The sequence below is a fragment of the Alligator mississippiensis genome, chromosome 13 (assembly GCF_030867095.1).
Source record: "Alligator mississippiensis isolate rAllMis1 chromosome 13, rAllMis1, whole genome shotgun sequence".
In the NCBI taxonomy this organism is placed as follows: domain Eukaryota; kingdom Metazoa; phylum Chordata; order Crocodylia; family Alligatoridae; genus Alligator; species Alligator mississippiensis.
This window is the reverse complement of record NC_081836.1, coordinates 23,511,160-23,526,795: the sequence shown is the minus strand read 5'-3', so window position 1 is coordinate 23,526,795 and position 15,636 is coordinate 23,511,160. Positions and strand designations below refer to the sequence as shown.

At 49.6% G+C, this 15,636-nt stretch overlaps 1 protein-coding gene across 6 annotated transcripts in view; it reads left to right on the top strand.

Moving 5' to 3' along the window:
* MGRN1 (mahogunin ring finger 1) overlaps window positions 1-15,636 on the top strand; it is a 171,339-nt gene that overhangs the window by 27,758 nt on the left and 127,945 nt on the right. For all 6 annotated transcript variants that reach the window (XM_059716924.1, XM_014602232.3, XM_014602240.3 and 3 more), the window contains exon 2: window positions 1,732-1,850. In XM_059716924.1, coding sequence (XP_059572907.1) covers window positions 1,732-1,850 — 119 coding nt within the window. The remainder of the gene's footprint in view (window positions 1-1,731; window positions 1,851-15,636) is intronic.

The following is a 15,636-nucleotide window of genomic DNA, read 5'->3' as shown; positions in this document are numbered from 1 at the left end:
CTGTAGCATTACCATGCTGATGATGTAGACCTGGTACCAGCTAGATTTTGAACCCCACCTGAGTTTGATTATCATCTCTGGGGACAGGGCTGGGATGGCATGGGTACTAAGGTGCATGATTGACAGCTCAGAGGTTGCAAGTTCGAGGCCATAGCAGACTCACGCACTCATGGTGTAGCCTGCCAGATTCAAGTGAATCTTCAATTTCTGCTAAGTACCTTGTCACAAGGCCACAAAAAAGCAAAGGATCTCTGGGGAGGAGGGCATATTTCTAAAATATAAACATCTGGAGGCCCATGAGCTTGTTAGCAGAGTTCAATCTTTGGGAGTTCATCATTAAAATGGCACCAACTATGCAGGATAAGACAGATCTTTCTTGAAGCAAAAAGAAAAAAAAATTGAAAAAGTAGAAACCTCTCATAAAAACCCTCTTGTTTTCAGAATAAATCATAGTTATGGCTTTCCAGATGGATTGAGAGTTCTGCATGATTAATGCCTTCATAGCCTTTCAAATGCATTCACCCCATATAGGGGTTCTTTACAGGGCTCCAAGCTGCAGGTAAATGTATGTAGGCAGTGCAGTGAAGTTGTTTAGCTCACTCCTCTCCCCACAGGAAGTAGAGAAAGCCTCACTTTGAAAGGACAAGGAGAAACCTTGGGTGGGTTCTTTTAACTTTGTGTTCCTTCTTTCTACTTTGACTCCATTGAATGTCTGAAATCCAAATTTGGGAGTGGCAGTTGCTCCAGATGGTTTGGTACCTGGCAGGAGCCTGCATAGATGGCTTGCTGTTGTGATCAGCAGGGATCCTGTTTTTCTCCGATTTAAAAAAATCCCCAATTTTTGTTTAAAAAAAGTAACTCTGTATCCACATTTTTCCATGATTAAAATGAAACACCACTAGAGGTAGAGGTTTTTCATTTTAATCATGGAAAAATGTGGATTTGGGGTTACTTTTTTAAACTGAAAATTGGGGATTTTTAAAAATCAGAGAATACCAGGATCCCAGCTGATCAGTCTGGTTTAAAAAACAAAAAAATTTGTCAAGAGTTCCAGTGGTCTTGCACCCAGCTTATTCTTAGGAAATTTTCATCGTCAGTGTATCACCTTGAATTGAGTAGGATGAAACCATTGACAAGATTGGCAGAGTGAAGGTTAAGTTTGATCGGTCCCAGGATTTCTCTCTTACAGGCATCTGTGATTCTGCATATAGACCTGGCTGTGTTTAATCAAATTGAAAGTGTGTGTGTTGCTTCTAGCAGCTACAGTAAAGATTGGAAGGCAGTTTCAGACTAGAGATCTAAGGAGGGGAGGTACCTACAATTACTCAACAGTGATGGCTCTGGCTGCCTAAGGGACTAAATTAATGGGATCTGAAAGGAAACTTGTCCCGTCCTTATTGGTCAGACAAATTGTGAGTACATAATTGGATCCTTTTTTTTTCTCCTTCCCGGGGAGAGATGTAATGGAATTAACAATACTGTAATGGCTTGGCCAAGTTTCTTATTGCTGTGTCTCCTGCTCACTGCTATTGGCATTGACATCACATGACACCAGTGAGACCAGTGTTGTCAGGAATTGTCTAATCCTGCATTGCAATTAAGAGCTGTACTTTTAAAGCACAGCCTGGTTTATGTCATGGGCCTCCCCTGAATACACTAAATAAAAGCTGAAGATTGTTATTGTTTTTCAGGAGTCACTCATTTGGATTTGTTTACTTCTTGTCTTTCCAGGAAACTACTTTGCAAGTCACTTTTTCATGGGAGGTGAGAAGTTTGACACCCCACATCCTGAGGGTTACCTCTTTGGGGAGAACATGGATTTAAACTTCCTTGGGAATAGACCAGTTCAGGCAAGTTGATATGTTTTGTCAATTGCATCTATGTGTATTCTGGTCCTTCGGTAGGAAATCGGCTTTAATACTTCCACTGGAATTGGAACACGGGGCTTCTCCAGGGTTCTGTTTCTGGTTTTGACACTGACTTGCTCTGTGCCTTTGGACAAGTTGCATAAACTGTGTTGGCGCTCCTATTCGTAACATGTAGACAAAATTTATCTCATATGTGCATTAGGCTGCAAAAAGCTGTGAGCTTCTGCAGGCAACAGGCAATTATCAAATGTTTAATGGGAGATCTATCTCCTTCTATCTATCATCTTTCGTATAAACACTGCTTTAGAATTATATTCTAAAGGGATTATATTCCCAGAGTCTCAAATTTAAGATTTAATGCAAGTGTCACAGCGGGGTCCTCGCGGAGGGCCGTGATCTCCTTGAGGCCCTCTCACCGCGCTACTCCGGCCCGAGGGCACCCTCCGTTCTCGCCTGCCACGTCTTGATCGAATATGTAGTAGGGAGGCTGCCTTGTGTTTCCTCGGGCCTGTCAGCTCCTGGACCCCTCGTGGGTCTCCCCGTACAATGGGCGCTACCCAAGCGCCCTAGCCTTATGGGCTATGCGTGGCTCCTACCTCCCCTGATACCACGCCCCAAGCCTCGCGGATGTAAAGGACGTTGTCCAGTCTGTCTCTTTACTGTGGCCCACCCTGGGCTCCCTCTCTCATGCCCAGCCTCTTGCTGGGACTCTCGTCTGGCCCACTCTGGGCCTCCCCTGCTGGTGTGGTTTCGCTCCGGGACTCTCTAGCGGGCCTCCAGTCCTATGGGCCAACCCTCCCTGACTCTGGCTTCCCGCGCTGCTACTCCCTGTCTTCTTAGGGGCAACCGCAGCGCCCTGCCTCAGTCTGAGGGGGATTGCCGCACTAGCCTGCGGCCGGGCTCGCTATGCCCGTGCGCCCACACTGGGCTACTCAATAAAACACAATGGCGTTCCCCCTCTCTGGGGCTCGCCACGCCCACACTGGGCTACTCAATAACGTACAAGGGCGGTTCCCCTCTCTGGGGGCTCGCCGCGCCCACACTGGGCTACTCAATAACGTACAAGGGCGTTCCCCCTCTCTGGGGGCTCGCCGCGCCCACACTGGGCTCCTTAGTAATACCGCCCCTTTCCTGGGGCCGGGGGGCTATGTTCCCCCACACGCAATCCAGGGTCTCGGTCCCCATCCACAACCTACGGGCTGCGCCCGCGACCCACTGGCCGCGCTCCTCGCCGCCAGCTGCTCGCAGTGGCGTGCGAGCTGCGCCTTCGGGGTTTATGTTCCCCCACACGCAATCCGGGGTCTAGATCCCCGTCTGCAACCTACGGGTTGCGCCCCTCGCCGCCAGCTGCTTACGCACTGGCGTGCGAGTAATTGAGGCCTCCTCCAACCCCTACAGCCTCGCCCAAGCCTCCGGGTGTAATAATACAAACACAAAGCAAAACCACAAGCCCCTAGGCTGTAACACAAATGCAAGCCGCCTGGCCATAACTCCTCATCATAGCTCAAGCCTCCAGGGCTATCATGAGCTGTACTTGCGACTTAGGCTCCTTCCCATATCTCGGCCGAGGGAGCTCCTGCCTCTCCAGCTGCTGGCAGAGAACTGCCAGCCTGGCTTCGGCCCTGGGCTTTATAAGGGCCAGGCCCTGCCCCCTACAGGCAGCTGGCTCCCCTTAGTTGCTCCGGCAACCCACAGCTGTGCTCACTTGGTTCTGCCAGGGCTCTCTCCCTGGCAGTTTCTCCTCTCTTAGGAGCAGGCATTAAGGTGCCCTGCGACAGCAAGGTTATATATTTTTCAAGGTATACATTTATTAGTGGTAGTGCCTGCTTTATGGGAAATCTTGCCTTAATTCTGATTCCTTAATCATCTAATGCAGAATATTGCTGTTAAGCAGGTGGTCAAGATGCAGTGTACCTTGCTATGGTATGGTAATTTAGGAATTCTCCTACGATTGTTTCTGGATGTGTGTGCACCTCCTGTCTTTGAACATGGAGACTTATTTGGCTAGAAGTACCTGTTCAGGACACATGCACCCTCCTGCTTCTTGGGCTTACTAAGAGCATAAAGGGAAGAAAGTTCTCAGCTGCCTCACTGCTTGAGACTGAGCTTCTTGCTCTCTGCTTACTGCAGTCTTAACTTCTTTTGACTTTTAATCAGTAGAGTTAGTTTTCCCTATTGCTTACTGGGAATTAAAAAAAAAATATTTGACCTGGAACAGGTTTCCTCAGTATTGTTCTACTGCAAATGTTGGGCCAGATCCAAATAGGTACTTAGGTGCTTTTTTGGTTTGACCTAACTGCCTCTGCTACCTGGAAGAATCTCACATCTCAAGAACATTCATTATCTGTAAGTTTTTCATTTCCTGAACTGACAGGAGGAGGCAAGGCTCGAAGATGAATCCCTTGAGAAAATGGAACGGGCATGCCTCTGGTTTGGGAGAACAAAAGTGTAGTAGTATGGGCTCCCTATATTTCAAATCTTTAGCACTGAACTTGAACAAGAAAATGGTGTTTGAGGGCAAGGGGAGTTCAAGGGGCAGATTTTTGCCTCCCAACAAGTACCTCCAGAAGATTTCCACTTCTTTCTGGCCCTATAAATAGTGTTTTGGTCCACAGGAGTTCTTGATTAAGCTCAAGTGCATTTCAGTGTTCTCACTCAGTTTCAAAATGTTGAGTGAAGAACTGATGCTAACAACAGCACTTAGACTTTGGCTTCCTCTCTGGCCTAGCTCCATTGGTCTCTGGCTCAATGGCACTGATTACTAAAGAGACAGGTATAGCACTGAGCTATTTACCAATAGTCATTGCACTGCCTAGTTCATTGTAGCAGACCTAGAAGGAGATAATGACCTTGCCCTGCTCTTGGGCATCAAGGGAACCAGTAGCATTGTCCATATTCATGGCCTGAGCAGACTTGTACTGCAGAAGACTGAATCATTACCATTTAACTCCACCTCCCAGATGGCACTAAGAACTTGGCATCAAACTCCCTCAGTGTTCTTTCTTTGAAGCTAAGTTTTGCCAGTGGATCTAACACATGTACTTTTTTTCTTCCTCACTGATATCAGAGTATATTCAAGACTTAGAACACTGGCGCAGATATTCCCCTAGAAAGTGTGCCCCACTTTTCTTTGTCCGTGGGGAGTCTAGAGAGGTGTTTAGCCACGTGAATCTGAAGTCAGGCAGAAGGCAGGACAGGGGTAGTACCTTAGAGATTAGCTGGTTCAGAGATTCATGATCTTTCATAAGCAACCATCTACTTCGTCAAGTGCATCTGAAGAAGTAGGTGGTAGTCACTTAGAAGTCTCTAAAATGCCACCCTTCTGCATAAGGATCATACTGGCAAAATACTGGGATTCCAGATATAATCATCTTTTGAGCTGTGATTTGATGTCTTGACCTTGGGCTGTGCTCATCCAATGCTAATGTTGCCCTATAGGCTATGAGCCTTGAACCTTACGGGGGGGGGGGGGTGACTGTAGGAACTAGAGGTGCACTGATATATCAGTCCATATCGAATTGTCACCGATAAAAGGAAAGTTGACATTGGCATTCATTTTTTTTGGCCAGTGTAGCTGATAATGTCACTGATAAATGCATGTGCATGCATGCAGCTGCAGCAGGCACACAGCCAGGAATGCAGCCCGGCAGCTTGGAGAGCAGCGTTGGGCTGGTAAGGGGCATGGGAGAGGGAAGGGGCATGGAGAGCAGACCTAGGCCCCCATGGTGAGGGAGGGAGTGGGGCTGAGGCAGGGGTAAGCGCTGCCCAGGGATGGAACTGTGGGCGGCTCATCCAGGGGGCGTGGGAAGGTGTGTGGGGGGGGGCAGCTTCCCTCCACTGCATGTACCCCTGGGGGAGGCATGTGGGGCATGTGCCTCTCAGATTTGTGCATAGGGTGAGGGCAGGCTGCCCGCTGCAGGCTTGGGGCTGGGGGCTATGCTGGCTGCTTCTTGGTGGGGGGAGGACTGGGCCAGGATTGCATTTGGGGTGGGCAAGGGTGGGGCAGGCAGCAATGGCATGGGGGGGAGGCTATGGGGTGACTATGGTGAATTTTGGGGTGGCGGTAGCCCACACAGTAGCCCCCCTCCCAGTGCTGCTGCCACCGGCCCTGCCCTGAGTACAGGCCCAGCGAAGCCCCCCTGCCTGGAAGAGGCTGGTGCAGACGCAAGCCTGCAGCGGGCAGCCCATCTTTGCCCCATGCACAAATCCGGGGGACACATGCCACCCATGTTGCCCCAGGGGTGCATGCAGTGACGCAGAGCTGCTCCCCCCCACTCCACACCGCCCTGCGCCCTCCCTGGCTGAGTCACTTGTGGCTCTGTTCCATTGTCTGCCTACCCTGGATAGGCAGCTCCTTCTCCAGCCCCATTCCCTCCCTCACCATGGGGGCTTTGATTTGCCCCCCCCCTTCCCCTCCTCCATGTCCCTTCTCCCTCACTGACTTACTAGCCCGATGCTACTCCCCGAACTGCTGGACAGCATATCTGCTATCAGATCGGTATCGGCTGATATGGTTAGTTAGTTAACTGGCCATCGGTATTGGCCAAAAAAATCTTTATAGGTGCACCCCTAATAGGAACAAACTACATTGCTCGGGCTGTTTGTTCAAAGGCTTTGGCTTCCCTGTCCACCTTGAAGCCTTCATTGACTTCCCTGTTTCCTAGAGCAGGAGGGTATGCTTGAGACATTGATCCAGCTCACAGACTTGGAAAGTTTTACTGCAGTCTTTCTCCTCCTTCTCCCTGGATTGAAGCAATGATTCCCCAGCCACCTAACAACTAGGTCATGGGCAACTGGTGCCTCCCAAGTCTGGGGGTGCACCAGATTGCCGATTGGGGGAGGGGTCCCCCAGCTGTCAATCCCCGAGCCAGCAGTGAAACCGAAAGTGCACTTCCACTGGCACTTCTGGTTTTGCAGCTGGTGCTTCCAGGGGGTGCATGGCCGATCTCAGGACCCATCAATGTAGACAACTTCAAACTTTTTGTAAAAAATGGCATGGATACTCTTCCGATCCCCTTGGAAGAAGTTGAAGAACCAAGGCACAAAACTTTGCCTCAGCGAGAAAAGTGGTTTTGCTTCTAAATTAAGTGATTAATGGACCTTGCCAAACTTGTCTGGCAGACTTGGGTCATGGCAACTCCCATCTTCACATACAGGGAACAAGAAGTACAAAAGATATCCATGCGGCAGAGTACTTTTATACCTGTTGGGTCCAAATCCTGCTTACAAGTGGTCCTGGATGACTTCCTCTTTGATGGTGGCTGTAACAGGGTACCTGTTGGGAGCCCTGTTATTTGAGAAAATCCCGGGCAGCTGGGGGAGGATTCCCCACACTATGCAAGGTTAGTCAATGGGGTGCTGCTTCCAGGGATAAAAGAAGGGGGAGGTCCTGGAGAAAATGCATTCGGACACCAACGGATAGAAGAGGGGGCTGCTTCAGACCCCAGAGGTAAAGGATCTGGTAGATGATCTGAGGCTCAGAGAGGCGCTGAGATTGAGGGATCACGAAGACAGCAAGTTGGCAATGCTGTCAATTACTTACGGAGGAACTCCAGCTGTGGCGGTGAGTCTGGGGAAAAGCCAAGGCTCCGCGTGGTGATGTGGCGAAGCGTCCCTAATTAGAGAAGGGGTCTCAGGGTGAGACCTGGGAGGGGAAGCTGGCAACAACCCCGGAGCTCGGAGGACGACTGTTCCGGGGCCTCAGGTGCTGGGTCTGACGGCAAGGGAACTCCCAGAGTGACACCAGCACAAACCACAGAGAGAGACTGAGACGCTAGTGGCAAGCTGTTAATGAGGTAATTAGCCGCGATAAGCCAAGGCACGGGCGTGGGAATCCCTTGCCCACCTTGAACTCGAAAGTGGCTGAGCCCGGCCTGTAAATGGTTATCATGGACTGAGTGGGTATAGCCGGGGACACTCCCCACACAAGTAGCTGGCGTGGAATGAAAGGCACCAGGTGTATGGACTGCTAATGGTGTAATTAGCATTGCAGGACACTGTCCAGCACTTACCTTGAGGGTTTTGAAGCTGGAGATCCCCTCCTGAGCTCAGGGGACAAGTTGAATGGGCTGCTGCCTACTATCCGGGCCGCTGTAAAAGAAAAGATAAGAAAAGGAAATAAAATACCTGGAATAACGTAATGTGTCGGGACTAGTCATTCTGTGGGTACCTATTAACTTTCCATCAATCTCTTTCCTCCCCTAAAAAGATCCAAGTTGTGGCAGGCGAGAACCAGAGGAACGGGCAGTGTCCCGCTAACCCAATAACAGTGTCAGTAGCATTCATCAGGGCTACAAGGGTTGGCCTTTTCTCCACGAAGTGAAACTACTGTAGGCAGCCTTCCTTTTGAGAGTATGGAGTCATTGAATGCCAAAAATGGATGCTGTTGTAGTACTCTGAGGTGATGTTCTTTTCTTTAGATGCTTATATGGTGGTTGATGGAAGTCAATCATTGTGGTGTGCTGTGACCAGTGGGGTCCCTCAAGGCTCTGTCCTAGGGCCTATACTATTTAACATTTTCATTAATGATATGGACATTGGTGTCAGAAGTAGACTGGCCAAGTTCGCCGACGACACCAAACTCTGGGGTAAAGCATCCACACCTGAGGATAGGAGGGTGATCCAGGCAGATCTTGACAGGCTCATGAAGTGAGCAGACGAGAACCTGATGGCGTTCAACACCGAAAAATGCAAGGATGTCCACCTGGGGAGAAAAAACCTGCAGTATGCTTATAGGCTTGGTAGTGCTACACTGGTTAGCACTACAGATGAAAGGGACTTGGGGGTCATCATTGACCACAAGATGAATACGAGCCTTCAGCGTGATGCTGTGGCTAGTAAAGCGAGCAAAACGCTGGCTTGCATCCATAGATGCTTCTCAAGCAAATTCCGGGACGTCATTCCTCTGTTGCACTCAGCCTTGGTGAGGCTGCAGCTGGAGTACTGTGTCCAGTTTTGGGCTCCACAATTCAAAAAGGAAGTGGAGAAGCTTGAGAGAGTACAGAGGAGAGCCACGCGCATGATCAGAGGTCAGGAAAACAGACCCTACAATGACAGGCTGAGAGCTATAGGACACTTCACCCTGGAAAAGCGCAGGCTCAGGAGTGATCTGGTGGCCACCTATAAGGTTATCAGGGGTGCTCATCAGGATCTGGGGGAGTGTCTGTTCACCAGAGCACCCCAAGGGATGACAAGATCGAACGGTCACAAACTCCACTGTGACCGATTCAGGCTGGACATAAGAAAGAACTTCTTCTCTGTCCAAGCTCCCAAGGTTTGGAATAGACTGCTGCCGGAGGCGGTTCAAGCACCCACTTTGAAAGCCTTCAAGACACATTTGGATGCTTATCTTGCTGGGATCCTATGATCCCTGCTGACTTCCTGCCCCTGGGGCAGGGGGCTGGACTCAATGATCCTCCAGGGTCCCTTCCAGCCCAAATGTCTATGAAATCTATGAAATATCCTGACACCAAAAGAAAGCACAGCAGCTAGTAGTTTTACACCTCTCCAAGACTGACTCTGCTGCTCAGTTCTGTTACTTCAACATAGATTCTAAGACGAGAGTTTTCCCAAAGATGAAGACACCCATATGTTCTGTTCAGTCATCTCTCCCCACCTTGTGCTATGAACAATTGTTTTGATGGGATCATCAAGACATCTGAACTAACTTCTGTGATTCTGGGTTCTATTAGACCCTTCTACCCCTTTCAGGAAGCATTTGGTCTGTTCCACAGCTTTATAGACCCATATTATTATAGATCCAGAGGTGTTAGATATAGTTTCAACTGGTTATTTCATCCAGTTAATCATTGCTTCTCACTACTCACTTTTTTCATCCCTCTTCATGAAGTCTTCTCATGAAGTTCTCTTATAACAAGAAGTCTGGTCGCAAGTAGTGATAAAAGAGTTTTCCCATCAGCAGGCTGGTTATTTTCTAATTGTAATAAGAGGAGGAAGGTGATAACCCAGGGGTGGGCAAAATATGGCCTGTGGGCCAGATCCAGCCCACCAGGCCATTTTATCTGGCCTGTGGGGCCCCTAAAATTAAAAAAAAAAAATTAATATTTATCTTCCCCGGCTCCTGTCAAAAATGACAGGAGCCAGGGGCAGCAGGGCCGAGGAGAAGCCACAGCAGGGTCTGCCCAGCCTTGCCTAGCAGAGGCTTCTGGCCTGGGACTGTGGGGCTGCTCAGGCCTGCACTGGAGCAGGATATTCATATAAGGGCGGGCAGGGGAGGACTGCAAGAGATCGCCCCAGTCCTCCGGGCTGGGCTGGCTCCCGGTGCGTCCAGCTGTCTGGCCATGCAGGCGGGAGTGAGCAGGTGCCTGGGAGCCAGCAACAGCTGTCCTTTTGCCCAGACAGGCGAGTGAGGGGTGCGTGGGGTCAGAGCTGCATGCACTGGTCTCTGCCTGTACCACAGGGCTGGGAGTGAGCAGGTGCATGGGAGCCAGCACCGGTGTTCAGGGGCCAGCACCAGCAGGGCCCAAAGCGGGGCAGCCCCCCGCCTTTCCTTGCTGGTGCAGCCAAGCCCAGCTTCGTAGTCCTGCCAGTTGCACCCCACCTTCCTGCTGCCCTGCTCTGGGCCCTGCCAACACTGGCCCTGGGGCACTGCCCAGCTGTTGGTGGCTCCCGCGCAGTCGCTTACTCCCACCCCCATGGTACAGGTGGGAACCAGCGTGCAAACCTGGAACTCTGAGGGCCCCATGTTCGCCCATCTGGGTGAAAGGATTGGGCCCTGGGCTGCCCAGGTGGGTGCTTGCCTCCCTGGTAGCCTGGCCTGGGGCCAGGCTGCTGTGGAGACTTGCATCAGGACTGCAGCTACATTTGCACTCCAATGGCTTCTGCCACTACCAGGAGGCTGGGGGCTGCCGGGGAAGGGCCTATCTGGCGCAGCTGGCTAGGACATGGCATGGGAAGCCCGGGTAGGCGGCATGGAAATTACATGCTGCGCCTGATGCTTGGGGTGGCAACAGTTTGGCTACCCACACCCACCCACCCATACCACCCAACACCCCTGCACACCCCCTACACTATACAAGAATAAGACTGAATTTTGAGTTATTATGCAATCACTTCTACATATACAGCACACACGCACACAAATCAGGACAAAAATATATATTTTTAATTAAATTAAAATACATTATTATGGGTATTTGATTTTTAGTACATAATTTGGGTTTTTACCGGTTCTAAGATGGCAAACCCTCTTCCCTGAAGGAGTACTTCCAGGGGCAAGGAGAGGGACTTCTGGTGGCAAAGGTCAGAGGGTAGGGGAGGGACTTGCAGTCCCAAGATGGCAACCAGGGAGTACCTGTCAAGGGGCGGGGCTACCTGTGCAGCCCTCGAAGGCTTGCCAAATCTTGGTAAGCAACCCTCTGCTGAAAATAATTGCCTGCCTCTGTGATCACCCATCTTGGACAGAGGATACAGTTCATTCACCTTTAGGCTGATGTTTCATGATGGTGATGGCAGTCAACATAATCCCTTCCCTGGATTTGGAGTACTGGCTTGAATCTTTTGGCCTTCAAGTTGCTTACTTCCACATATCCATCATACCACCCCACAGAAATTACTTGAGGCTTGTGATAGATCAAAACTATTCAAGGTCTTACCAGTTAGCCTGTCAACAGCTCTGTTTTGCAATTGTAGTAGCCCACCTCAGGAGGAACAAAGTGTTTCTGTGCCCTTTTCTGTATAACTGGCTGGAGAAAGGGTGGTCTTCTCTACGGGTGCTTTAAACTGATGCTTGCCTCCCTGTTCCAGGGACCAAATCTCATTGTAACCACTCTGAAATTGTATCTCATGGCAATACATAGGCTCAGAATCATTGGGTCCATTGCAGCTTTCACATTAGCTATGACATGCATCCCTTAGGACTGGTTCCATTTTATAATAAAGATAAGGAATTGATTCAGATAAACCCTGGACAGCCTGTGATTTCACGCCCCCACCCCCTCCGGTCAGGTCCTTGCTGAAATAGTAAAAAGACCCTATAAATATATTCAAGGAGGTGCCCTTCATCCTTCTTTTACTGTCCAGGACAGTGGCTCTTGAGTCTAAAAAGGTTAAGGTATACCTTATTTGACTCAAGGTAGCTCTTGAAAAATGCTTGCTCTTAGTTTTCATGCTGGGTTTGTTTGTGTATAGAAAAATACCTAATTTACTCAAATATAAGGTGACCCTAAATATAAGACAACCCTCCAATAATTAGATTGTACACACAGAAAAATTATAAATTTACTAAATGTTCCATGTATGGAAACTAATTATTAGAGCATCATCTTAAATTTGTTGCGTTTCCCACCCCCCTACCCCACTACTGCAGGTGGTGGGGGAAGAAGTAATGAGAGGAGCAGTAATGGGGCAGGCAGTTGGGGATAGACCGTGGGGGAGGGATTGGGGGACTTGTGGTAGTGCAAGTGAGGGGGGCAGGATTGGGGCAGGCAGTGAGAGGCAGGCAGTTTGTCTCCTTTACCCCTCCCATTATGCCTGCCCCCACCCTGCAGCCTTAGTTTGCTTTCGTTTCCCCCTTTCCCTGTTCTCCTCTCCTCCCCTCTCCAGGCCACTTCTGCTACTCACAGCTTCAGTTTCTGCCCCCCCTTCCTCCTGTCTCTTCTCCCCTGCCACGCTGCCTGGTCCTCTACCTCCCCCTTACCTTTTCCCTTTGCCGGCAGCCTCCATCTCATGGAACGTAGCTCCAGCCCATAGCAGTGGCACGGAGCTGACACTGCTGTTAGTCTGGCCCCGTAGCAGCTGTGGGAGGGAGCCAGCACTGCTGCTACAGGGCCAAGCTGGAACAGCAGTGATGGCTCTGCGCCCCTGATACAGGGCTGGGCTGGAACTATGCTCCGTGCCCCAGGCTGCAGCAGGGACAGAGCCTGCTGGCATGGAGCAAAAGTAAGAGTGCAGCAGAGGGAGAGAGGGAGAAGTGTGTGCATGTGCGGGAGACTGGAGGCTGTGAAAGAGGAGTGGCAGGGCATGCGGAGGGAAAGTTGGGGTGGGGCAGGTGGCAGCTGTGGCTCCAGCTCCTGCCCCTACACTGGGTTGGGGCCGGAGCTGCCTGCCCTGCCACTGCCTTATGCTTGACTGTAAAGTGAGGGGCTTTTTTCTCCCATCTTAAATGAGGGGAAAAATCTCACCTTCTAATTGAGTAAATAGGGTAATAGAATAATTTTTCTATTGCAAAGAAATCAGAAAGACCACAATAGGGCAGATTTGTTTCTGACACTAAGGATTCCTGTCTGAAATCTCCACGTGTATATTGTGAATCATGTGTAGGTGTTTGCATTTAGTGGGACCTTTAAAATACTCGCAGCACTCAGGTTGAGGATCACCGGTCTTGGATTATAGTGGCAGAAGTTTTGTTGCTGGACTGAAAAGCTACATAAACAGCATTCAGAAATGAAAGTTTATGGTCCTGAGGAGAACTACAGACCATATTGACTTGCTAGGGCAACACTTGCAAATCCATTCTCACAGTGCATCTCAGGACAGTTGATACAAATCATGATAGACAACACCATAACCATGCATATAAAAAATGTAGAAAGTGTCAAGTCTTTCTGTTCAGATACCCTAGAAAGCAGTCCAGCTCCAGATGTGGTACACTAGTCATCCAGAATATATTTCTGGGGCTCAGTTGTTTGACCTTTGGAACCACCTACTCAGGCATGTATTTTTGAATCACAAGAGGGAAATTAAGGACTTTATCTTTGAGACATCTTTTAGTTTAAGGCTAACCCAGGAGGGACCCATCTACAAGGCAGACAAATGAAAGTGTCAGGTTTTCTGTTCCAAAGGAGGCATGGGCCCAGGGTTCCTGTCTAATACATTCTTGAGCTATAGGATAACAAGGTTACTATACACCTTTTCCCCCATTCCTTCCCAGAGTCTTGTGCAAAGCCAGACAAAATTTTGCTGGTCTGATCATAGCCCTGGTATGGCTGAGTCTGTCCTAGTCGGAGACAACCGTAGCAGGGTGCAGAGCCCGGGGCAGATCAGCGTGTGGCGGGGGGGAGAGGGGGAAGGGGCTGAATGCAAAGCCGGCCCGGCTCCGTGGGGCCTGGGGCAGTCAACCCGGTTTGCCCTCCTGGCCACTGCATTGCATTGATGCCTCATGTTCGTGCGATGGTCAATCATTACCCCTAGGTCCCTTTCAGCCGTGGTGCAAGTCAAGCTGTCACCTCCAAACCTGCATGTATGTTTTGGGTTATTTGCCCCCAGATGGAGCACCTTACACTTGGAAATGTTAAACTTCATCTGGTTCCAGTCTGCTCAACTCTTGAGCCTGTCCAGGTCTGCTTGTATCAGCAACCTATCTTCTGGCATGGCCACACTGCCCCATAACTTGGTGTCATCTGCAAATTTGGCCTGCGAGCTTTTTGCCCCCACATCCAAATAATTAATACAGATGTTAAAAAGCAGCAGTCCAAGCACAGACCCCTGAGGGACACCACTGGCCACTTTGTGTCAGGACGACATGGATCAGTTCATGAGAACTCTCTGGGTCCTACCCTGTAGCCAGTTTCTCACCCATTGAACTGTCTAGCAGCTGAGCCCACAATCTTCCAGTTTTCCAAGAAGGATATTGTGGGATACTAGATCAAAAGTCTTTTGGAAGTCTAGGTATATAATGTCTGCCTTGTCTCCCATGTCCGGGTGGTGAGAGACCTGGTCATAGAAGGAGATGAGATTGGTAAGACAAGACCTACCTGTGACAAAGCCATGCTGTCGTTCAGAATCTTACCTTCTGCGAGTGTATCGCACATAGATTCTTTAATGAGCTTTTCCAGGATTTTCTCTGGGACACGGGTTAGGCTGATTGGCCTATAGTTGCCCGGGTCCTCCCTCTTCCCCTTCTTGAAGATGGACGCAACATTGGCCCTCTTCCAATCCTCAGGGATCTCCCCTGTATGCCACAAATTCTGAAAGAGCTTTGCCAGGGGCTCCATGATGGCCTCAGCCAGCTCCTTCAGCACTCTCAAATGGAGTTCTTCCGGTCCCACTCACTTATAAATGTCTAGCTTTTCTAACTGGTATTGTACCCGCTCAGCATCCACAGTGCGGAGGCTGTCAGTCCTGGCATGTCCCCTATGAGCCTTATCTCATTTGACTTTCCCTGTGGCCCAGTGAAATACCGAAGCAAAGTGAGCATTCAGGAGTTCAGTATTTTCCTGAACGTGGGTTACCAGCTGTCCCAAGGTGTTAAGCAGCAGTCCCACACTTCCATTTGTTTTCCTTCTACTGCCTACATACCTAAAGAAAGACTTCTTATTATCCTTGACTCCCGTGGCTAACCTAGACTCAGTCTCCACCTTGGCTTTCCTGATAATTTCCCTACAAGTGCTGGCCACTAAAGTACAGTTCTCCTTGAGGACCGTCCTTAGCTTTTACTGTGCATACACTGCTTTTTTTCTTTTTTGAGAGGACCACAATGTCCCTATTAAGCCAGGAGGGCTTGCCAGCCCTCTTGCTACTTTTCTTTTTTGCAGGAACGGTGTCTTTTTGTGCTTCGAGGATCGTGTCTTTGAGCAATGACCACTCTTTGTGCACCCCATTTGCCTTCCCTTCCTGGTCCATCCCCAATTGCACTGCAGTATCTTTATCTTTGCAGCTGTCATGAATCAATCATTTGAGCTAATCTCAGTAAAGATGGCCTTCCAGATTGTTGTCACCTCAGTGAAAAGGGTGGAGGAGATCCAAGCCCTAATGATTTGATACACATTTTCTATCTAGAAAAAGGTGTCCGTAATCACTGGGGATCCTG